The sequence below is a fragment of the Danio rerio genome, chromosome 6, assembly GCF_052040795.2.
Source record: "Danio rerio strain M-AB ecotype USA chromosome 6, GRCz13ab, whole genome shotgun sequence".
Classification (NCBI taxonomy): Eukaryota; Metazoa; Chordata; class Actinopteri; order Cypriniformes; family Danionidae; genus Danio; species Danio rerio.
Genome location: NC_141026.1, coordinates 16,997,462 through 17,022,960, shown reverse-complemented (window position 1 = coordinate 17,022,960; position 25,499 = coordinate 16,997,462). Strand labels below are relative to the sequence as shown.

The window sequence follows — 25,499 nt, the reverse complement described above, 5'->3', positions numbered from 1 at the left end:
TTTTCCCTCCCTTTCTTGCACTCTGTTAGAGTTTGCCATGTCTTTTAGTCCGGAAAACTGTATAAAAACTTTGTATAAATGTCATTTTTATTGATTATTTTTGATTTACTGTTAAAGTCAGAATTATTAGCCCCTATTTTAATTTTTTCCTTCTTTTTAAAATATTTCCCAAATTATGTATAACAGAGCAAAGAAATTTTTACAGTATGTCTGATAATATTTTTTCTTCTGGAGAAAGTCTTATTTGGTTTATTTCAGCTTGAATAAAAGCAGTTTTTAAGTTTTTAAAATCCATTTTAAGGTCAAAATTGTTAGCCCCTTTAAGCAATTTGTTTTGATAGTCCACAGAACAAACCATCGTTATACAATAACTTGCCTAATTACCCTAACCTGCCTAGTTAACCTAATTAACCTAGTTAAGTCTTGAAAAATATCTAGTAAAATATTATTTACTGTCATCATGTCAAAGATAAAAAACTCAGTTATTAGAAATTAGTTATTAAAACTATTATGATTAGAAATATGTTGAAAAAATCTCTCCGTTAAACAGAGATTGAGGAAAAAATAATTCACGGGGGCTAATAATTCTGACTTCAACTACATGTCTTTTTAAATTGTTAAATCTGAAAAACAAAGGAAATGGGGGTTTGAATCCAGTCATGTTTCGTTGTCTCCATCATAAATGGATCTGATGGGAGCATAGCAAGAACAGATACTCAGAGATCAAGCTCTGTTCGTTTTACTGATGCTTAGCACATTTCTGTCTCTCTTTCTTTCACACACACATACACGCACACTTTTTTTTGTCTCTCTTTGCCCTTTGGCCCCCATTTGCATGCTGCCACTGAAGCGTTCTGATCCAGTTAATGGAACCTCATATGAGTGTGGCCCATTGCCTCCAGTGGGACTGATTTGAGTGTGGCGCAGGCCAGAGCTCAGTCAGAATCAGAATCGCTAAGTGCCCGTAATATTAAAAGAAGCGCTGAGCTTAATTATCTGTGTCTATCCAAGGGCAGCTAACGACTAGGCTGGAGAGGATAATTGATTTCAGGCCCTTGTTTTTTCCTTGTTAGAAAAAAGGGGGTGAGATGGGGGGGAACAGAGCTGCTCTTGGAGTCAAATCGTCCTTATTTACCTCATGAATGTGGTCTGGGTGTAAAGTCACTTTTTAATGTCAGTTTTAATGTGAGTTTACAGTTTTTCACTGTTTGTGAAAAATGTGAGTTGTGAGTTTTTTTTTACTTTAAAATTCTGTATTTACCAGTATTTTACTATAAAAAAAAATATTATTAGTACTCAGTGCTTCCCACACATAGACTTTACTTGGATGGGCCAAGTATATTTGGTGACATTTTTTATCATTTTTCTTTTGCATCCACCCAAAAACCAAACATCCACAAACGATTAGCCAGTGGAAAATGTTCACTCGCCCAACGCCTTTCCTACTTCTCTTGCAGAGAACCACAGGGCCCACAAAGACGAGCCTGTTTGGGACACATCTGTCTAGGTTTTTTTTTTCTAAAATGTCTGAGATTCTGCTTTTTGTTTCACTTTCTAAATTCATCAATAATTGTATGAGCTTTTGCATTACGTTTTTATTTTAAGCCTGATTTGCTTTCGCTTGCCTTCAAAGCTGACAGTGTGTGCACAGCTGCAAGAACCAGAGAAACATAAATAAATAATTAATTCTTGAAGATAAGATAAACTTTAGTATATACTCAGAGAGGACGAAATTACATCTAAACTGGCTGCAAAATATTTGTCACCATTAGAAATGGTTGATTAACTCGAAGGCATTAATTTGCCTTATTTAAATGATCTACTTTTTTTTTACTTGTTATTATTATACTTTTTAGAGATATTGTATGTTTTTATTCATTTATCTCATTTATTTCTCATTTGTATTTCTTATTGTAAATATTTTTTAATTTGATGATGTTGATATATTACATATTTTATAGATATCTAACATGCTTTGGCAATACTGTACATTAAGTTAGCAGCAGATGTTACCTGCCAGTGGGTGCACATGGCTCCTGAATAGAATAAAAGTAAAACAAATAATGGATTTCTTTTTTATTTCAACAGTCTTTTTTTAACTTCATATATTGTTAAAAATGGCTGTTTTGTCACGTACATAACCATGAGTAAAAGGTGTGTTTCAATCCGGGTACCACAGCAAGTTCATCTCAAACCACATTTCTAAAAACTCAAATTGTCCGGAGGCCATATCAGTGACTGAAAATTCGTAGGAGGAATTAATTTTCCTTCACTTTAACTTTCAAACACAACAAAAAATTTAAAACCTGATGTAATTAATGCACTCAGACATTTTTCCCCAGAGTATATGCAGTCAAAGCTCCTTTTTGTTTCTTGTTCTACATTGAAGGGATAGTTTAAATTGCTATGAAAATACTGCAATTTAATGGTAGGCATAATAATTAAGAATTAGAAATAATTATTCTGTGCCAGTCAATTGTTACTTAACCAAAACTTTAACAAATAGTGTAAGACAGCAGAAAGAAGATTAGGTAACTTAAGAGACTTTAATGGCAATTGTTCTTCTGAATATTTAAACCACAGCAAAGAGGGGGAATATATATACATAGCTAGCAGTCAAATTTTACTAATGCATATCTTTTATACAAATTTTAGTAAGCATATGAGAAAACCTATTAAATGAGACCATTTGAATTAAATATTAGCAAAATTAGCATATTTACACCCCCAGCATAACGTGGAAGTCCTAGAGATGTCTTTTACAGTCTATATGGTTTGTACAAAACAATACAGGTGGGATAAAATTATAATTAAACACTGACTTGGCTTAAAATCAAAGGGAAACTTGCTGCACAGCTTTTTTTGAGTTGTCTCAACTTAAATTGAGTCAACTACACTACTTGGGTTTATAGTTGAGTCAACTCTAAAACGCTGTGCAGAAAGTTTTATTTAAGAACTTTTAAGTTGAGTCAACTTTTTATTTATTAGAGTGTATATAACTGTAAAATGTGTGCTGTGCAAGTAGAGATTTATTTAGTAGTTTGGTTACGCTTTATTTTAAGGTGTTTTTGTTACAGTGTAGGGTTAGGATGCGTAATTAAACAATGAATTGTGATTGCTAGAGTAAATACATGTAAGGAAGCCTTTAAATACAGTGTTACCCAGTTTTTCTAAATATTTTCATTGTGGTGTTAGAGTTTTATGGAAGAATAATAAAGAATAAAAGAGACGAAATTTAAAACCACAGTATTTATATTTTCCCGCTAGATGGCGCACATTTAACACAACCACAACAGCGAAGCTTGATGACGTTGAGGGGGGTAAAATGATGTCATCTTCAATTACACAACTGATAATCAGTCTTGTAACAAATTAAAAATCATGTTAATGTGACCAAACGACAGCAACATATTTAACTTAACATTTAGCGTGTTGTCCAGTATCTAAACTTTCTTTTTTGCTGAGCACTAGTAGTAGAGTTCTGACTTGTAAAAATAGCCTAGTCCAGGGGTGTCCAAACTCAGTCCTGGAGGGCCAGTGTCCTAGAGAGTTTAGCTCCAACCCTTATCAAACACACCTGAACCAACTAAGCTCTTACAAGATATACTAGAAACATAATCAAAAATGGCGGAATCTGGGGCTGTTGCTGGGCGCTGCTGTTACAATGGAACATTCTATTGAGTGTCGCCTCTTGGTCATTCTAAGCTCTAAACTTTTTCTTTTTTAGGTTAGTTAGGATTGTTAATTTTGTTTCTGTTATGCTTAATAACAGAATGATGAGAAAGATATTTTTTGAGAAATTATTATAACTTTTCTTGAAAGTCAAGTTTACATACAATAAGATTATTATGCCTCTGAAAAAGCTCAAATGATGGTGTCAAGGTTTTGGCAGTTTCTGATTGGCTAACTGACAACATTTGAGTTAATTGTAGGCAACTGTAAAATAATATTTAAGGAAAACCTCAAACACACTGCTTCCTTGTTTGACAACATGGGTAAATCAACAAGCCAGAATAAACAATTTGCTAAATTAATAATAATAATTTTTGGAGACATGTCCTGTGGTCTGATGGAACTAATATTAAACTGTTTGGCCATAATGACCAGTGTTTCATTTGGAGGACAAAGGGGAAAGCTTACAAGTCTAGGAACACCATCCCAACTGTGAAGTATGGGGGCAGCAGCATCATGTTGTGGGGCTGTTTTGATGCAGGAAGGACTGGTCCACTTCACAGCATAGATTATATCATGAAGAAAGAACATTATGGTGAAATACTGAAGCAACATCTCAAGACATCAGCCAGGAAATTAAATCAAGCCAAAAATGGGTCTTCCAAACAGACCATGACCCTAAGCATACTGCCAAATTAGTTAAAATGTGCTTTAAGGACAACAGAGTGAATGTTTTGGAGTGGCCATCACAAAGCCTTGATCTAAATCCCATAGAAAATTTGTGGGCAGAGTTGAAAAAGCTTGTGTAAGCAAAACAAATATGACACCAATTCTGTCAGGAGGAATAGGCCCAAATTCCTTCAAACTATTGTGAGAAGCTTGTGGATACCCAAAACGTTTGACCGAAGTTATACAGTTTAAAAGCAAAGCTAAAAAAAAAAAAAAGAAAGAAAAGAAACTTTATGTTTGACTGTCTAGAAATGAGTAAAAATTTCTCAAAAAATCTCATTATTCTGGCATTTAGCAAATGTAAATAATTTAGGTAATCCTAACGGACCTAAAATAGGAAACGTTTAGGATGTTTTACCATCAGACTTTTTTTTTTTTAATTGTTATGTTCCTTTTTTAGAGTGTATGTAGACTTCTGATTTCATCTGTAGTTGGCAACACTTAATGAGTTATTAGAAATTAGTTATTAAAACTATTATGTTTAAAAATGTGTGTGTGACTTCAACTTGCATTGTTCTAGGGGTTTTTGGATATTTTTTATAAAAGCTATTTTTATAAAATGCTGCTCAGTTCTTGCAAGACAAGATGTGGGCCAGGTGGTCACCCGACTTGAAATATGTGTGTGCCATGATGTAAAGCTTTAAGCCCTGAAATGAAGGAGTCTGCGTGTGTGTGTCTGTGTCTGCATCTGCGCATGTGCAGGTGAATGTGCTCTGCTGTCTGTTTGACAGATTTAGCCTGTCGGAGTTCATTACCTGCGAGTCAGTAGGGCGCTAATGAGCTGAATTAGTGGTATAATTAGCCTGAAAGAAAAGAGCATCAACGTCGGTCGATCTCTTCTCTATGAATTTCTTTCTCTTTTCTTCTACTCGGTCCAGCCTGAAATTGGTGATCTCACTTACACAAGGTAGTGAACATCCAGAACGTGTCTCTCTGAACTCTTTCAGAAGTTGTCTGTCTATGTGTGTGTGTGTGTGTTTGGGGTGGGGGATCTCTTGGGGGCAGTGGCAGCTGGAGGGCTGTCCTGTCACGGCCGGCTGCATTAGCGGACGCCTGTCAGTGTTGGGTAAACAGCCTCTGGCTTTGAGCTGGACAGGAAGTGCTGGCAAGTGGGTAAACACAAACCCACAAAGTGATCGTCCAGGGAGAACACAAAGCGCATACACACTCTCAAACAGGAAAGCATCCTGACAGGGGATTGATGTAGACTCTGGATAATTCCCCCGTGACCCTGCCTGTTGCATTCCAGCGGTGGTGAGTCTACTGTCTCACCCCCTCCTTCCCCTCAGGTAAACGTCTCACAACAGCAGTGCAACACTGTAATGAAGCCGTCACGCAAAGATGTTTGCCACGAGTGCGGCTGTACAAACACTGTAAATGTGGTTACTATTAAAATCTACATAACAATTATTCCAGTTATTATTATAATTAAACCATTTAAATATTCATTTGACAGATTATGAAGATTCTGACCTGTTTTAAAGGGATCACACAGAAATCACAATTCTGTCACTTGTTCTGATTAGAAATCATTTTAAACCTTTATTAGTTTCTTTCTTCTGTTGAACACAAAAGAAGATCTTTTGAAAATTGCTGGTAGCTGATATGTAAAGTTATATGATACCAGCATTCTTCAAAATATCTGCTTTTGTGTTTAACAGAAGAAAGGTTTAAAACCACAAGAATGAAAAGGTCATTTTCATTAATATGTGAACTGTCCTTTTAAGGAGATATTCTTTATGTAATTATGCTTTTACAGTCATTAAATTTAAATTTCTTGGTAAAACTTTACAATAAGGTTCATTAGTTAATGAATTTACTAACATGAACTAATCATGAACAACATATGTACAGCATTTATTAATCATAATTGAACATTTACTAATGCATTATTAACATTCAAGTCCATGCTTGTTAACATAAGTTAATGCACCATGAGTTAACATGAACTAACAATGAACTACTGTATTTTCATTAACTAATGTTCACTAACATGACCAAATACAGTAGTAAATGTATTGTTCATTGTTTGTTCATCTTAGTAAATGTGTTAATTAACATTAACTAATGAACCTTATTGTTAAGTGTGACCAATTGTTTTTATAGATTTATGTGTTTCTTTTTATTTATATTTCTTTATACGTAAAATAAAATGGGTTTATGTATCATTGACCAAGAGACTGGTTGTCACTGCTGATTTTTAAACATTTGCATTCTCAGAGAGAGCCTGAATGTGAGAATTTATCAAAGACGTGTGTGTACTTTAACCTGCTGGCACACATCTGACCACTGGATATCATTTAAGCTCTTTGCACACTGAAATTGAAGTCTGAAATTTTTGTATGCGTTTTTGTTTGGTATTCATATGCGAAAAATTCATCACATATACAAACCTTGCACACTGAGTCCAATGCGTATTAAATAACCCAATACGAAACAACGCAAAACATTTCAGAGTCTGTAATACTTAGTTCTCTTCTCTCTTCTTCAAAGTAGAAAAGAAAGAGGAATAGGCTTCATATTGTGTTTATCCAATACTGCATAGAGAGGAAGGAGAGTTCAGCTCATTATCAAAGAGCTGCAGTAAGATTATCTTGAAATGAAAGTTTATTTGAGGAAAGCAGTGGAATTTTGATACATTGCTTGTGATACTTCACATTCAGGCACAAAAACAAATCTTGAACCTAGACTGGCTGTATACATAGACATCATAATAGATGGTGGCCGTGTTGACGCGTCGAAGCAACTTCTATTATAATGTCTATAGGCAGTATGTCAAATGTATGGACACACATACACCAAGCAACAGCAAGGCAGAGGTGTGCCAGTCACTGAATTCAGCACATAGGGGTTCTCAACTGTTCGCCACATTTTGTCTTTATTTTATGCATTGTCTTTATATTTGTCATAAAGTTGTCGTAGCTCAAGTGACGGCATCCTGTATTTAGTTTTTCGCTTGTACTGAGACTCTGAACTGTCAAAACACCTCTCAAATTGCTTTTTCGGGGGTGAAACGTGAAAAAAAGTAGCCTGTTTCAAATTGTTTTATGATGGACGAACGTTTCGGAGGCAGTGTGTCAATATGATTGACACAACGTAAGGTTGAATTTATTTTTTAACATCCAAAAATTACTGACGAAAAATTCAGATTCAGTGTGCAATAACCTTTACTCTCTTATTTTTAGATAATTATCTTGTTATCATATTGTTACAATATTTCAAAACTTAATCTCAAAGTTATATGTGTAGCTTAGGTTTATTGTCTTTGTTGTGTGTCTGTGTATGTGTGTTTGTGTGTAAATAAAAGTGGTAGGGTGGGCTTTAAGACAAGAATAGGAGGCAACAGGTGACCAATTTCTTCCTGTTTGTTTGTGTGGGTGTGTGCGCGTGTGTGTTTCCCTTTGTCTTTTCCAAAAGGATTCAACATGGTGCCCATCCTCTCCCCTTACACTTGTCTTCAGGACTACTGAACCCTGTTTTTGCAGCAACGTCACACCCATTTACACTTCCTATATAAAAAAAGGCCTCAGTATACTCTTTTAATAATTTATTTTAATTTCATTCATTGTTTGGTGGTGAAAATGAGAATTCTGGTTAAGAAAATAGCCATCATCAGTTTGGCACTCCAGTAATACAGTACTTTATGTAGATTGCTTTAAAGCTTTTCCACATTGTAGAAGGCAAAGCCCCAGAGCGTGAGCCAGTGATAGTTTCCATTTGATCACCAGCCAAAGTGATCTTTGCCAGAAATTTAGCTTTGGAAAACTCCTGAAATGGACTTTTGATATGGCCTGATTTAATTTACAATGTTGTTACAGCAGTTAATACTTAGGCTTTGTCCAAAATTGCCTATACTTGAGTAGGTATTACATTTGAATTTGAAATTACTACAGGAGCGTTAGAAAAGCATGTTCTTTATAGTATGAATGTGAATAGTATGAATACAATTTGGATGTACTACATCTGCCATTTGTCATTTTCACATGACCTACTTACATCAGTTGCGTCGCTTCACTTGCATTCATAAACTCTCCCGTGTGGCATCTTGCGATTGTGTAGCATCCATTGGATGTGCACTTCAGAATCTCCCGGAAGTAGTAGTACTGGGTACTTTTTATCAACTTTTTTTTTTTAATACTATGAATTTGGACATACTACTCGGGCTGGTATAAGATTCTGACGGTATGATAAGCTTGGATAAAAATGTCACGGTTGCACGGTATTGTGATTACTCCTCAAAATAAGTTCTTTTTTAATGTCTGAGTGAAAAGTAAAAAAAATTTCCCATTGAACACAATGTTCAGGTCTATAGCATGGTTGTTATACATGTAGGTGTTTAGCAAGAATATTTTCGATTAGGCTGACCAGTAGCTTTTGATGTTGATGCTCCTTTGCTGGTTGAGATGCTGTTGCCCTAATAAAGAAATAAAAAGTGGTGTTTGGCAGCATGTAAAAAACTAAACAAAATAAAAACAGCTTACATATACCTTAGTAATGGAATAACAGAAAATTTTAAACAGTGACGTTTCCAAACCGTGGTAAACCTTAAAACCAGTTATCACCCTATGCCTACTACTTGGCTCACATACTCTTTTTCACACATTATATACAGGGTGTCCACAGGGTCTTAACATGTCTTAAATTTCAAAAACAATTTTAGGCCTTAAAAAGTCTTAAATTCACAGAAATATTATGTTGTAGGTCTTAAATCATTTTAAGCAGATCTTAACGTTAAAAGTTGTCAAAGTAAAGTTAACCAGTCCAATCACCAACATTCATTCATTTATTTTCTTTTTGGCTTAGTCCCTTTATTAATCTGGGGTCGCCACAGCGGAATGAACCGCCAACACATGTTTTACGCAGCGGATACCCTTCCAGCTGCAACCCATCACTGATAAACATCCATACACACTTATTCACACTCATACACCATGGGCAATTTAGCTCACCCAATTCACCTGTACTGCATGTCTTTGTACTTGTGGGGGAAACTGGAGCACCCGGAGGAAGTTTTTTTTTTTATTGCAGAAGCGATTATTTCACAGCAGCTGTTTCACAATATTTTACAGCAAATTGTTTTAGAACAGAAATGCATTAGGTTAAATAGGAGTTATACTCAGTTCATTTTTACTAAAAGCAAACAAATATATATTTTTGATTATCCTTGTAGTTTTCTTCATAATAAATATACTTTTAATAATGTTAAAATAAATAATGTTTTCATTTAAAAAGAAACATTATGTTGGAAAAAAGTCCACACAACCAGTTTTCTTGTTTTGTCGCATTAAAATATGTGGTTAAGAAATAAATCCGTTTGTTTTTTCCAATTCCATTGATCCAACCAGGCCATTACAAAAAAAATCCTTAGTGTTTAGCCCCGTATATGTCTAAAAACTCATTCATGATAGTCCTAAAAAGGTCTTAAACGTCTTAAATTTGACTTGATGAAACCTGCAGAGACCCTGTATACAGTAGTCAGAAGTGTACGATTTCAGACAGTCTTAAAATTAACAGGAAATGTGAAAAATCTGAAACTTATTTGTTATTTGTTGCCGTCTCCATCTGTGCTTGACACATTTTAGTAGTAAACTGACCCTTTAAGAGGTTAACTACAAAACACTAGTATTTTTTTTCTGTTAGCCAGCTAGGCTTGGCCCTTAGCAACCCTGCTAACTGGGGAAGGCATGCGTTTCAGAGGGCAGTGAAGTGCTCCACATTTCCTCTGGACACAGAGGGGCAGTGAGGAGACCCTGCCGAGCCTCTTCCTCTCTGTTTTGCCCTCCTCTGTGGCTCCCAGGATGCTTTGTGTGGGTGCTGTGGTCCGTGGCCCCAGTGCCAGCCCTCTCACTCACCCTGGGCTGAGCAGCAGCACCCGGCCGGGACATTCCGTGCTGCTAGACCCCCTCCCTTCTCTAAACACACACAGTTAATAAAATCCTGCCACTTTCCCACAGATGCTGCAGCTTTTCTCTCCTCCTCCTGACTCTTCTCTTCCTGGTTTCTCTTTCCTGCTCTTTCATCTCTTCTTTTTTTTTTCTGGTCGTACTGTGAATCAAATGACCAATGCTGGAAGTTTTTGGAGCTGTCTGCATTTTAGTGATGTATAATCAATTTCAATAAGTCTTCCGATATTCCAGTTGACACCCTCAACCACAGACTGTCTGATATACAGTACACTACTAGTCAAAAGTGTTTTAAAGTGTTTTATTCTTTTAATCTTAATGTGCATTCACACCGAAGTGGCAAGATCGGCAAAGTTCGCTGCTTTGATTTCATATTTAAAGGAGTCGTTGCAGCATATCAGCAAATCACATACATTCCTGCACAAAAACATGCTAAGAAATGTTAATTTCTGCATGTGGTGTGGCTTTGCTTCACTTATCCAACAAATGTCCATTTGTCTAGAATACTCTGAAGCAGCAATAATGTTTTGTAAGTTTTAGGTTCCCTGTAAGAAAACATTGTGAATAATTGGAAATCCGGCAACTGCAATAATCAAACCCTCTGGAACAACTATGGTTTGAACGAAAGTTTACAGTACTGTGTTTGCTGGAATCTTCTCAAGCGGTGGACTTCTACATTCCGATTGCTTGCTGCCGAACCACGTCATAGCTCATTATCACTTGATTTCAATTCTCCTTGAAGCCCACACTGGCGAAGATGTACCACACTGCTCCTCGCTGCCTATTGCCACTTATTGCTGACTATCGACAACTATCGCCGCCTAAAGCCACCTATAGCCACCTATTGCCGATAGACATGGGATGATAACCATTTTCAAGGTATACCATGGTTTGGAAAAGTGAAGGTTTTAAAACCGTAAAATTTTCTGCAATACCGTTCCTAAAGAATTGGTACGATGTTTTATTGACTTTTTTTGTTGGTGTTTTTAGGAGAATATCTCCAGCAGAAAAGATGCGGTTTCAGTTTTTGAAACAAATGAAGACAGCAGAAGTCAATAATTGATTTAGCATGACACGTTTATTGCTCCAAAATATTTAAAATGTTTCTCAAAGTAAAATATTTAGTTCAAAAGGAAAAAAAAAATTATCTCAAACATTTAAAACGAACATATTTTCTTGCTGTAATCACAATACCGTGGAACTGTGAAACCGTGATATTTTTATCCAAGGTTATCATACCTTCAGTATCTTATAACAGCTCATGCCTAATCACCGCCTATCGCCACCCATCGCTGTTCATCGCCCATTGAGAATGAATGACTTCCAGCTGCTTTTACGCTCTCACCGCTTTTGGTGTGAATGCACAGTATAAGGCTTACAAAGACTTTTATTTGATCAAAATAACTTACTATTTTAAAATGTTGTTACTGAAAATGTAATATTTATTTATTTTAATCATTTATTTAAATTATATTAATATTACTTGTTACAGTCGATTTAAGGGAACGTATTCTTCCAAATACATTTTATAATTCCAAGTCGTAAAATCATGGACCAATGATGCTTGCTTTGAAAAACAGTTACGTAAAATAATATGTTTGAAAATGAATAAACGCTAGTTGATTTTTTTTTTTTTTTTTTTTTTACTTAGTTTTCATCATTTTTAGTAAAGAATTTTTTGGGGACCCATTTTTTATTAATGCTAAAATTGAGACTTATTTGTGAACAAACCAGCCTGGCAAAAGCTAACAACAATAGTTATTTTTTTCATTAATTAACAAAATATTTACTTAAATGGACTTTTTAAGATGTTTAAGGGACAGTTCACCCAAAAATGAAAATTCTGTCATCATTTACTCTCCCTTCACTTGCCCCAAACCTGTTTGACTCTCTTTCTTCTGACGATATTTTGAAGAAAGCTGAAAACCTGTAACCATTGACTTCCATAATATTTGTTTTTCCTACTGTAGAAGTGAATGGTTACAGCTTTCTAACATTCCTCGTGTTTAACAGAGTAAAGAAACTCTTAAAGGTTTGGAAACACTTGGGGATTAGTAAATTTTCATTTTAGGGTGAACTATCCCTTTAACAGCAAAAAGAAAAAAAAAAAGCTTATAGATAAATATTTAATTATTTTTTAAAAAGAGACGTTGAAATCTTGTAGACTAATTCCCCATTGTAGTTCCCATATTAATTAAACCGTAATAGGTTGCATCAGAGATCATACGCCATTTAAACAGTTAAAGTTAAACTGTTATTCAGTGTGTTTTATCTAGAATACACTCCATAGGGAAAGAGGCAATCTGCTGCCACTCTAATGTCCGGTTTTAGTTTGACATCAACACGTGATTTTTATTTTCCTCTTTCTCGTGTGCTGTTTGTGTGTGTGTTCGCACTCTTGCTGCTGTGAGCTGTGATTCTGGCTGTGACTTCAGACAGGAAATCTTTGCGTGTGCTGTGGGGGTTCAGGTCCGTCAGCATGGCTTTGCTGCTTTGATTAAGAAGGATGTCACTAAAGCATTGATCCCCTAAGCTATTGATTACCTATTTTTATCCATCTGCCTCTCTGATAAAATGTTATCTCCTCTGCACTCTGGCCCCTGACATCCATACATGGCTAATTTGTAATCAGGCTGTTCGAGTTTAACCCTTTGAGACCCACTACAGTTCATCTTTCAAAGCCCATCAAGGTTGCGGCATCTTCTATTATGTGTAGGACACGCTATAAAAGTGGAATTAAGTCAGGTGGAGAATTTATGTCACTGTAAGTCTAATGCTTAAATGTATTGGAATATTTGCAATTGTGTTTATTATTCTTATTTTTATTATTATTTCAAAATAATAATAAATAAGTATTTAATATATATTTAATTCAATAAAGAATGATTAATATGTTTGAGCATATGTTCAACATTTTTTCTGGCCATTTTAATTAAGTTTTTTATGTAACTAAATTTAACCAGTTAAACGTCATCGACATTCGCTTTAAGATTTAAAGGGCTAGCATTGCACCACACCCCCTTAAGTGGTTTCGTTCGAAAGTGTAGAATCTATAATCTATGCACATTTGCATCACTTTGGTTTTTATTCTACTTTACAAAAGTTATTTACACTTAAACACACAGTATTTTGGATACCCGAGCTAGGTATTTTACATTGGTTCATCTTCATATTTTTCATATGACACATGTACAAGTTATAGCTCAAATGAAAGCTCTTGCCGGTGCTCATTCGGTTCTAGCATTCATTTTTACTGAATTATATTCATGTATCAAACAGTTGCTAAATGAATTGCTGTGTTTTCATAATGCAGAAGTGAAAACAATACATTTATGATCAATAAGCAGCCCCAGATAGCACAGACAGCTGTCATCTCTTACCTTATGCTGTGTGCTTCGGGGCAATATCATGATGTATATACAGTTCCTGTGGGTCTGTGTGTACTTGTTTATATCCTGATTAGTTTTTAAAAGTGTGTTAAAATTGTAAAAAATATTTTAATATATTTAATAGCTTTTTCCCATTGAATTTAAATTTTACCCAAGTTGTTTAATCAATTTTTACGCAGCTTTGGTTAACAAAAAATATATATACATTATAAAAAATATAAAACAAATAACAGTCAGAAATTTGGTACAGTATATCACTAGCAAACATGTATTCATTATATTCTAAACCTGCACATTGAATCTCTTAAGTCTAGAGTACATCATATATATATATATATATATATATATATATATATATATATATATATATATATATATATATATATATATATATATATATTTGTTTTTTTTTTTGTTTTTTTTAATTGAAAAAAATCACTATTACTAAAAAGTTATTACATTTCACATTGTACATTTTGCTCTGTTCCTGGATCATTCAGATGGTGTAAGGTTGAAAATTGGTCTTTCGATATATTCTACACCAGGGTTGCTTTACCCTGTTTCTGGAGATCTACCTTCCTGCAGAGTTCAGCTCCAACCCTGATCAAACACACCTGAAACACTTAAATAGGACCTGAACTGCTCTGGATAATTACAAACAGGTGTGTTTGATGTGGGTTGCAACTGAAATCAGCAGGAAGATAGATCTTCAGGAACAGGGTTGAGCACCCTTGTTCTACACCATAGATATTTACATTAGATGCCGCCTACCCTGTTGTTGTCTCTTGGAAGGAATGCGTCAATAGAGCCGCCATTTTAGTACAGAGGAGCACTCCTTTGAAATGAATGATGGAATCAAGGTGCAGTGGAGCACTGGCCATCCAGAGCCAGAGATATATACACATATATACATATATCTATGATTGGGAGTTTTCCCAGTTATCAGTTTGCAAATATTTTTTTTAATTATAAAAATTATAATTTCACATTACTTTTCAATGTTGATGGATTAGTGATCGCACTGGCATTGCTGACAAAGAGTGGGTGTTTGTGTGCATGGAAATGTATTATCCTCACTCCCTGTTAAATTTGATCTAATTCGTGTCCTGAAACACACCTTCTCTCCTGCTTTCACTTCTCATTCTAATGGGGATGCAATTAGTTTGTGAATGAATCTCCATTATGAACGACTCGTTCATTTAGCTGACAATAATAAAAGTTTCTATCACCGCAACGTCTTGCTGTCATATTTCATTTTTATTGTTTGCTGATTTTATTAATGAAATCTAGCATAAGCCTTGTATTTAGTACTCGTTGGTGCTCCTTTGCCTTGGCCAGTGCAGTAAGTGACTGTATTATTATTATAAATAACGTGACTTGTAAAGCACAAAAGTTCGTAACGTACAAAAATGTAAAAAATTAAATCTTACCTATGAAATGTGATGCCTTTGTGCTTTGTTTTATTTGTTTGCTTCTTACTACACCCATACACAGCACTAAAGTCCAGCATCTTCACATTGGCTTTAGTCATGACAAGTGCGGTTGAATGACATTTGTGCTGGGAGCACTGTACAAATGTGGCGGCGGTATTGGTGCATGCTCAGGGTCCGCATGTGATGTCTAGTGTATATATCTATGGTTTTACACCAGAGATGCCCAAACTCGGTCCTGGAGGGCTGGTGTCCTGCAGAGTTTAGCTCCAACTTGCCTCAACACACCTGCCAGTACTTTTCTAGCAAGCCTACTAAAGCTGCGGTCACACTAGAGTTTGGTCATGCGAAATTCTGTCGTAAGGCGCTGCAAAAGGGGGCGGGATTAAACAAGATGATCAGACATTAAAAAAAAGAGTGATTGGTCCATATTTTAAATTTCTGTCCAGAGAGGTCATGTTTTGATCCTCGATTGGTCTCACTCCAAGTGACAAGTGATGCGATTTCGCTGGTCAGAGTTCACCAAGCTTGAACTTTGCAATGAATGAACTGCGAAACTTGACGCGACACTTGTGTTTCCGGTCTGACACATTTGCATGTGTATAAATAAAAGTCTATGGGGAGAAAAGGGCAGTGTGCTTTATTAGCTAGCCCAGGTGTGTCTGATTAGCGTTGGATCTAACTATGCAGGACACTGGCCCTCTAGGACCGAGTTTGGGCATCCCTGTTCTACACTATGCTTTTTGACCACAGTGCAGTTTTAACATTTCGCAATTATGATTGTGATTTAAATGTTCTGATTTTAGTTTTGACACCTCTGATCATCATCATCATCAGTGTACTCTTCCTGTTGAGCATAAATTGGGATGCTACTGTAGGATGTCCGTTCTTTGGTCTCCTGGGTTTAGACTCCCCGAGGAGCAGCTGTGTTTTAGGGAACAGCTCAATATCCTCTGTCCAGCTCCCTTCCCCTCCCCGGGGGTATCAGAACTCCCTCTGCCCCTCACATAGGAGCTGAGGCTGAACTAATCCCGGGTTGTCTGAGAAAGGCTGTTTACTCTGCGGGGATTAGCAGGGATTAAGTGCTATCATAGCACAGTATGAGGAGGGCTGCTGTAAACGACCCAATGATTGCTGATGGCCCTCTCCGTGTTTGCTTTGTTAACCTGCTGTATCATAGACGCTACAGTATACTCTCTCAAATGATGTCTGTTGGCAAAAATATATATAAACTACTAGTCCAACTCTTGGGGTCAGTTATTGTTTGTTGTTTTTATTATTTTGTTTTATTTAAGAATTTAAAGAAAATGATTCTGTTCATCAAGGTGACATTTAATAAATGTACAAAAAAATGGTTAAATTGTTAAATATGTATTAAATATGTATTACTTATTTTATGTATGTATTGTATGTATATGGCTTTTATTACTACTACCATTAATAATAATAATAATATATTAATAATAGTAAAGTAATAGTAAAGTAAAATAACAAATCGTGTTAAACACGTCTTGTGCCATATTGCACCTGGTGTATGATAGGGCCCTTAGGGCGTACTCACACTATGTACAGTTGCCTTGAACCTTGCCAAAGCATGCTTGTCCCGTCTCCTCCGATGGCCTGCACTTAAATTGCATTTGAGCCTGAGCACGGTTACATCATCGATAATGCGCTGTTCAGTTTAAGAAGCGCTCTCGCTCAGCACAGTTGAGATTTCTTTAGTTATATCGTTTTAGCAGTGACACGCAGTCAAATATTTCAGCCACTTTTGACGCTCATAAACAATCATATAGTCCTCGTGCTGCAGGTGTTAGGAGGTTTGCTGAAGGTGTGGAGCTGTGAGGGGTTTGCATCTTTAATAAACTATGACAGTTTGCGTTCATTGAACAGTAAGAATGATTAATAATTCCATATAAAAATGTAATATAAATCGTCTTCAGTTTTGGGCTCAGGCGCACTTGCACTCACACTAGCGCACCGTGCCAAAGCCCAAGTGAACCACATCTCTTCCAACTGGGCCAGGGCCGGCCAACTGAATCACACATGAGCTCGATTCAAATCGCACACACTTCTCAAATGAACCAGGAAACAGGGCTGGGCATGGTTCGGATAGCATAGTGTGAGTCCACCCTTTATCTTTAAAGCACAGTCAGTGAAAACCTCTAAAGATCTGTGAGGATCAGCAGATTTCTGCATGTGCAGATTCCATGTATGCCTACAAATGACCTTAAACAAACTATGCAAGAACTTTTATATAAGACAGAACAATATTGTGCGAGATGTTATGCAAAAGAGGTATTTAAGGTTGAAAAAAGCAAGTAGTGCAACACGGTTTATGGTACATTCTCAAGTAAACATTGCTTTTCTTATTAAACCTTTGTAAGATATAGAGTAGTTGTTCAGGTTTCCCATGGGTCAGGAAATATCATGGAATTTTAAAAGGTCAATTTCAGACATTGGAAGTTTTTTTATATTTCTTCAAATATGGGAATATGGTTTCTTTGTTTTGTTTTTTTCAATTTCAGTTTTCTTTATACAATTTGTTTTTTTTTATTATCATCCAAAACACATCAGCAGCCTGGTTTTCTATTTCTTACAGGTCATAGAAATCCAGCTTTTAGTGAATGAAAGTCCAGGAGTTTGATATTTGGCTTCGAGTGGGACCCTGTTTGTTGTTCCTGTATTTCTTAGTGTTAATGTCTAGATGCTAGCTGTGTAATAGAGACGTGAGCGCTAGTAAATGTTTTCTGCTGTACTGGAAACTAAATCAAAAGGCTGTACACAAATCCCATCAGATTTTAAATGTCATCTGGAATGAGAGCCGGATCAAAACATGCCACCGGTGTGAACTGTGTGTCGACAGCCAGACATTAATTCAGTCCTAAGCCTAAATCTAGACTGTCTGTGTATGTGTGCTTTCAGAGAGGAACGTGAGCGCTGGATCCGGGCCAAATATGAGCAGAAGTTGTTTTTGGCATCGCTGACATGCACAGAGCTCTCTCTCGGACAGCAGTTACTGCGGGCCACAGCAGAGGAGGACCTGCGTTTGGTGGTCATTCTGCTGGCCCACGGCTCCAGAGATGAGGTCAACGAAACCTGCGGGGAAGGTGATGGCCGGACCGCCCTGCACCTGGCCTGCCGGAAGGGGAATGTTGTGATCACGCAGCTGCTCGTATGGGTGAGAGTTGCAGCACACATTATTTTTATCACACCGCTGGCTAGAGTAATGTTTGATTTGAGGGAAGGTCTTTTCACACCACAATGTGAAACCTAAAAAGCTCCAGTCAGTTCACACCAAGCGCAAGGATCTGTCAACTCATGCAAACAAGTTAACCAGCCTCATTTCATCAACAGAAAGATAGAACAATTAGTTTATGGCATTTAATTGACTAACCTTTGTATTTTAATAATGCAATTGAAATTATAAAAAACTTTGATTCATTAAAAAAATTGATTGTTCATTTATGTTAGTGAATACATTAGCTAAGTAATGGATAAAGGTAAACTCTTACCAGGCAGTTTTTACAAATACAGTCGTTTTTTTTTTTTTTTTTTTGCAAAAACAAATTTGAATTCTTTTTCAAATATTTCCCAAGCACAAAGCATCTTTCACAGTGTTTCCTGTTATTTTTTCCTGTATTTGTTTCTACTATATTTAGTTATTATAAATAAATTATTTAAAGTATTATGTTGTGTGTGTGTGTGTGTGTGTGTGTGTGTGTGTGTGTGTGTGTGTGTGTGTGTGTGTGTGTGTGTGTGTGTGTGTGTGTGTGTGTGTGTGTTGACAACAATATGTTCTCCGTTAAACAGTGCTTGGGAAATTTTTGAAATAGAAAATTACAATTTCATTTGAGGGCTAATAATTTTGTCTTCAGCGGTCAATTAACTCAGTCATTTAGTATACTAAAAACCATTATTAGTAACAATATAACAATAACTGTTCGTGCAAGCAAAAGAAAGAAAAAAAAAGAAAGAAAAAAAGGTCCCACTTTATATTAAGTGTCCTTAACTAATATGTACTTACACAGGATTTATTGGTTTGTTACAATGTACTTATTGTGTAAATACATGTATTTACGGTATACTTATGCTTGATTAAATACATGTATGTAGTTACATCTGTAATTAACTTCTGTAATTACATTTGTAAATACACTGCTGACCATCCCTACACCTTAACCCACCCTTAAACCTACCCATGCCACCAAACCTGTCCATAACCCAACCTCTATCCCAACTCAAGAGCACCACAAGTGTTCTCAAATACATTATAAACACAGTAAGTACATTGTATTTATTTTTTGATGTAAGTACATAGTAGTTAAGGACACTTAATATAAAGTGGGACCGAAAAAAATGAGAGGATGATCATGCGCATGATGAGACGCAGGCTTTCTTCACCCACTGATGAAGGCTTCAGGATGTTGCGCACAGCTGATGTGATGCGCACAAGAGTTTATAAAGCCTGCGTGCTCCTGTTTCCTTTTACAAAGCAATATTACCTATACTTACTACAGGGTCTAGCACAAACTAAATCATGTAAAACACCCATTATAATGACTTCAGGTGTGTAGTTAATTTCATACACTGTTTCAGCACTCTGGTCTATAAGAAAACCTGTAAGAACACACTTGACAAAACTTCTGTTTGCATTGTTAGACAAGTGATTTCTCAACCTGGTAATCTTTGTTCATGTTTTTGTTGCACTTTAATTGCTACTACCATAATAGCCTAGTTAAACTATGTGGGCCATTTATTTTGTGCTCCAATTTAAAATTTGTGGAACATCTTTGTGCTTTTTGGTATCATTATTGCTGCAAGCGTTCATTGATTTCAGCATCCGCTGTGCGGTGCACTTATAAGCTCCAATCAAGATTTATGTAGATTTGAAGCGATGATGTCAAACAATAACTGAAACTCTCTTCATGTCTTTTTCTATAGTACGGTGTGGACATCATGGCACGGGATGCTCACAGCAATACGGCATTGGCGTATGCACGACAAGCTAACAGTCAGGAGTGTATGGACGTGCTTCTTCAATACGGCTGTCCCGACGAGCGTTACCCGCTCATGGCCACGCCCAACCTGTCCCGCAGGAACAATAACCGCAATAACAGCTGCAGCAGCATGAACAGTGCAGTTATATGAGGAACAAAACACTCACATCCACCTCAACATGTATTCTGGCCCACACTCCTCCCTATACACACACACACCCCTTCATATGTACAGCTCCACCACTACATCACAATCATGACACTATAGCAGACCCCAACACTGATGATGATGACGATGATGATGAAGCAAAAATTAAAACCCTGCTCTTTGCTTTTCTGTCAGCGCCAGCTTAATCTACCAAGTGCATGTTGGGAGAATAGAGTGTGGATTTGGTAACTGATGGAGTCCAATGGATGACAAAGCAAGATGGGAGTGTGTGGGCAGTGTGGAGGATCTTCAAAAGAAGTCCCAGAGAACTCTGTATGTGTCCTGACTTTCATCTCCATATTCACATTGCTCTATCAATCTAGTTTATACTTTCAGACTTTAAATCTGTTCTGACTGTTTTTTTCTCAGCCGTTTAAGCTAGTATGTTCACTTTGTCCTCTCTCCTTTGTTTTTGAAGGAACACTCCACTTGTTTTGCGGAATATGCTTATTTTACAAGTCTGTTGTGTTTTACCAGTTTTGAATCTACTCAGGCGATCTACAGATCTGGCGGGAGCACATTTAGCTTAGCTTAGCATAAATCATTGTATCAGATTAGACCATTAGCTTCTCGCTCAAAAAAAAAAAAAAAAAGTTTAATAGTATTCTTTTTTTAAAGCTTGACTCCTCTGTAGTTTCATCCTGTAAATTTAAAAGTTGCTGTTCTGGCATAATAATCAAGAAACTGCGCTGCCATGCCAGCCATGATATTATGAAATGCTGTTACCTAGTTATCTAGCTGTGACTATTATCTTATCAACCTACAAAATAGCAAATATCTATTTTCCATCAGTCTTAGTACTTGATCTAACTACAGAATTGTCAAGCCTTAAATAGTAAAATTATCAAAAATTGGAGATGCTAATGGTTTAATCCAATTCAATGATCTATGCTAAGCTAAGCTAAAAGTAATCCCGCCAGGATATTGGCTGAATGAATTAAACAATGGTAAAACTAAACTGAGTATAAATCTACACTTAGACTTGAGACATAAATAAGCCTATTTGCAAAAAAAAAAAACAACAACAAAAAAACAAGTGGAGTGTTCCTTTAAGTCAGGGATGTCCATACTCGAGGGCCAGTGTCCTGCATATTTTAGTTCCAACCCTGATTCAACACACCTGAACTAGCTAATCAAGCTCTTTCAAAGTATACTAGAAACTTCCAGGGAGGTGTGTTGAGGGAAGTTGGAGTAAAGTATGCTGTACACCGGCCCTCCTGGATGGAATTTGGACACCACTGCTTTAAGTAGTGTGAAAGGAATGTCACCCCAATTTTGAGTCAAAACTTTGAGGTTTGAGTTTGACTTTTTACCCATTTTTGAGCAGCATTTGTCTTAGCACTCATTACTGGACCAACGGAAGATTCTTAAAGCCTTTTAAGATTTGCGTTTCTCCAAATTAAAAGGGAATTCAGTTTTAATTTTCACCAGCTTTGTTTTAGCACATCTTTTAACCAGCCAAACTGGCCTTATTTCTTGTCCATCAACTGACTTATTATTTACTTTAAGTGTACAGATTCAGAAGAACCACGTCATTGATTCAGAAGTTGGTTTTCCCCCTAATTTCCCCCTAGGACAAAAAAATCACAGGTAGGTTTGTAAGGTCTTATAGAATATCATAACACACAGGGCTTTTTGTCAAGCAAGAGACTGAAATCTGCTAATGGTGGCCGTCACTTTCATGCAGTCTCAGGTCATCTCACACTTTAACACTGTAGAGTCCTGAAGCTGGTGTATTCTATTGAAGAGAAGGACTCTTTGGGTCTTTAGTCCCAATCTGTACATACTCTCCAATCTTCTCTCTCACTCTGCGTTTTCTTGAAGTAGAGTACTAAATAGAGCAGTATTGAGGACAGCCCCCTGACGAAAGCGTTTATTATAAATATTTGACCTCACCCTCTTTTTTTAAGTTGTGCCTGTTTGAGGTATTGTCGTCTTTTTCTCTCAATGGTTTTTCATAACTTCGTTTTTCTCCTCGCCTTTATATTCTTCTTCTTTCTTGTGTTTCAAGGAGTATTAAAGCAATACAAAGCCAAAATTCAGCCAGGTAGATGGACAAGTAATCATTTTTCACCTTGTTCTTGGACGTCAATCCTGCCGCTGTTTTGTGTTTGTTTTTTTGAGAGATGTAAAGCCGATGTCAGTCTCAGGGCGTATATATATATATCATCACACAGGATCCCATGCAGGGTTTGAAATCGACTTGCTCCATAATATAGGCTTTGATCATTTAATCTCAGCTCCCATTGATTTAGCTCTTCACTAGGTAGTAGAAATGTGAAGGTACTCGATTTAGGGTTGGAGATGCGAGAGAGACTCTGTTGTAGAATAAATATATTCCACAATACAAGCGATATTGAAAGTCTTCAAGATAGTTGGTAGATATTTGGGATTGTGTAGAGAAAAGTAGCTATCCAAGCGTTCAGAGGACACCAGTGAGAATTGAAAAAAGCTTTGCGGGTAGAAACTACCAGAGGAACGTTTGAGTTGATTTTGCAGCTCCAAAAGGTGCCGTTTTTTCGTCTTGTATATAAACGTAGCAGGCCTTTAGAGGTTTTACCACAATGACCATTATTTATGACTAAATGCACTACAGATCAATCGTTGTGAAGAACCCACAATATAATGTCCACTTTGAATCCTTTCTGTGGAAGAACAGTCGTTTTTGTTTTCGATCTTTTTGCATGAACGGATGTAAATGTTCTCTTCTTTGTGTAAATGTCTTCGTCTTCATTAAACTGTACCCTGACAGGTGACGCTAAAGAGTCTGCCATTTTATTATGAAAACATCCTTTTATCAGCTTGTGAACGTTTTTTTTTTTTTGGTCGGCCTTTAATCTACTTTTTTTATCATCTATCCATGTTTTAACTGAATAAAGATAGCATGAATGAGCAAACGAGACAACAATCCAATGAATACTGCGACAGCAACCAAAGCATCACTTCACTCCCTTTTGAGTAAAAGCAATGCCATCAATTGGGGATTTTTATAAATACGTTCCAAGTTGCTTTAACATATCCTTGATTTTATTTCAGTTCCCGTTGCTTTGTGTAAATAGATGTAAAAAATGGAAGAATGCGTAGTGTTTGTTTACTTTTTTGTTTGCGTTTATTACCTCATTTCATCCACAGCCTCCGTGTTACGTTCGAACCCAAGAGACCCGTTTCATTATTTATGAATATGCTAATCTGTAAGAGGAGGAGCTTTTCTTTCTCTCACACTATTGGGTTTTGCATTCGTTCCTTTATTCAGTCCATTGGCATCCAAACGATCATTCTGATTGGAATTTATCGGTGTTGTATTTCTAATTATTATTGTTATTATATTGAGTTTGTGTCAGCTGTACAGTACTGTGTTGAAAAATTATATCTGATGCAGAGTCTTATACTGTAATGTGTCTCTTTTCAATAAAAAGCTTCTTAATATAATGTTCTCCTCTTGATTTTTACTCTTTTGTTTGTTTATATTTATGGGATTTGTGAGATTACATTTCTAAACATAATAGTTTTAATAACTAATTTTTAATAACTGACTATTTTTTTATCTTTGCCATGATGACAGTAAATAATATTTTACTTGATATTTTTCAGTATACTAGTATTCAGCTTTAAGTGACATTAAATGGCTTAAGTATGTTAATTAGGTTAATTATGTGAGTTGGGGTAATCAGGCAAGTAATTGTATAACAGTGGTTTGATCTGTAGACAATGAAAAAAAATCTAAATTAATGTTGAACATAAAATTAATATTTTTTTAAATTAAAAACTGCTTTTAATCTAGGTGAATTAACACAAATACGACTTTTTCCAGAAGAAAAAATATTATAGACTATACTGTGGACAAAGTCATTCCTCTGTTAAACATCATTTGGGAAATATTTAAAAAAAGAAATCAAAATTTCTTTTTAGAAAATTTTGCAAATAGGGAAAGCTAGGAAACTTCCCAGAAGTGAAAAGAAACTTCGACCAATCAAACACCGACTTATCCAGATGGTCATAAAAGAATCCAGAACAACATCTAAAGAATTGAATTAAACTCAGTGTGTTCAAGATTCAACTATAATAAAAGAGACTGGGCAAAAAAGTGGTATTCAGTTTGGAGGCAAAAGCCACTGCTGAGCAAAAAGCACAACAGAAAATGACTCTTGTTTATCCCAAAGACTTTCTGACAAATTTTCTGTGCACTGACAAGGCAGAACATAAACTTTTAGAAAGGCATGTGTCCTGCTACCAACACAGCATTTCGTAAAAAGAACATCTACCAACAGTCATGCATGGTTGTGGTATTGAGATGGTCTGGATCTAAAGGCATTGATGACTTCCTATAATTGATGGAACCATCAGTTCTGCTCTTTATCACAAAACCCTGTAGGTGAATGTCTGGGTGACCTCAAGCTCAAGCACACTTAAGTTCTGCTGCAGGACAGTGATCTAAAACCCACCAGCAAGCCCAGCACTGAGTGGCTCAAGAAAAACAAAGGAAAAGTTTTGAAATGGCCAAGTCAAAATCCAGAGATGCTGTTGAACAGCCTTTAAACAGTCCATTCATGCTCAACTCCAGTAATATAACTGAATTTAAACAATTTTACAAAGACAAATGAGTCAAAAATTCTCCACAGTGATGTGAATTACTCTGCATGTTATCGCTAATGCTTGATTGCAGTTAATGCTGCAAAATCACGGCCAACAGGTTATTAGATTAAGGGGCAATTACTTAAATTATCTGATCTGATTTATGATCTGAATGATTCAAGTGTTACAAATATGCCAACATTTGAGCAAAAACTTAAATAAATAAAAAAGACTATATATAATATATAACTTTACAATAACAATCACGTTTATTCATATGATGTTATTGCCCTTTACTCAATAGCTATATTATAGTTGATAAATCTAATATAAGTTATAATGAAGTAGTACTCTAAAGTTACACATCTAAATCTACAATATGTCCTTACAGTCATGTGAAAAAAATGTGGACATCCTATGAAAGCCTGGGTGTTATTTAAAGATTTTTAATATAGTTAATTAATCTCAAAAATAAAAACAAAAAGTTTATTTAACCAATTTTACAAGAATGCATATTCTGAGGTAAACGTTAGGACACCCTACCCTTTAACGGCCTTTGGCTGAAATACCTGCAGGGGGCCATTTCTTGTAGCCATCTA

The 25,499-nt window shown here is 36.1% G+C and overlaps 1 protein-coding gene across 12 annotated transcripts in view; it reads left to right on the top strand.

Annotated features, from left to right (window-relative positions):
• The window catches only part of agap1 (ArfGAP with GTPase domain, ankyrin repeat and PH domain 1), a 351,020-nt gene extending 327,263 nt beyond the window's left edge, over nucleotides 1–23,757 (top strand). For 8 of the 12 annotated variants that reach the window (XM_087256868.1, XM_087256866.1, XM_087256867.1 and 5 more), the window contains 2 exons: nucleotides 18,046–18,301; nucleotides 20,065–21,179. In XM_087256868.1, the coding sequence (XP_087112994.1) occupies nucleotides 18,046–18,301; nucleotides 20,065–20,271 (463 nt within the window). In that variant the 3' untranslated portion in view covers nucleotides 20,272–21,179. Of the gene's footprint in view, nucleotides 1–18,045; nucleotides 18,302–20,064; nucleotides 21,180–21,370 lie in introns of those variants that run through there. The other 4 variants (XR_015493378.1, XR_015493377.1, XR_015493379.1 and 1 more) reach the window with 2 other exon arrangements.
• Nucleotides 23,758–25,499: the final 1,742 nt, after the last annotated feature.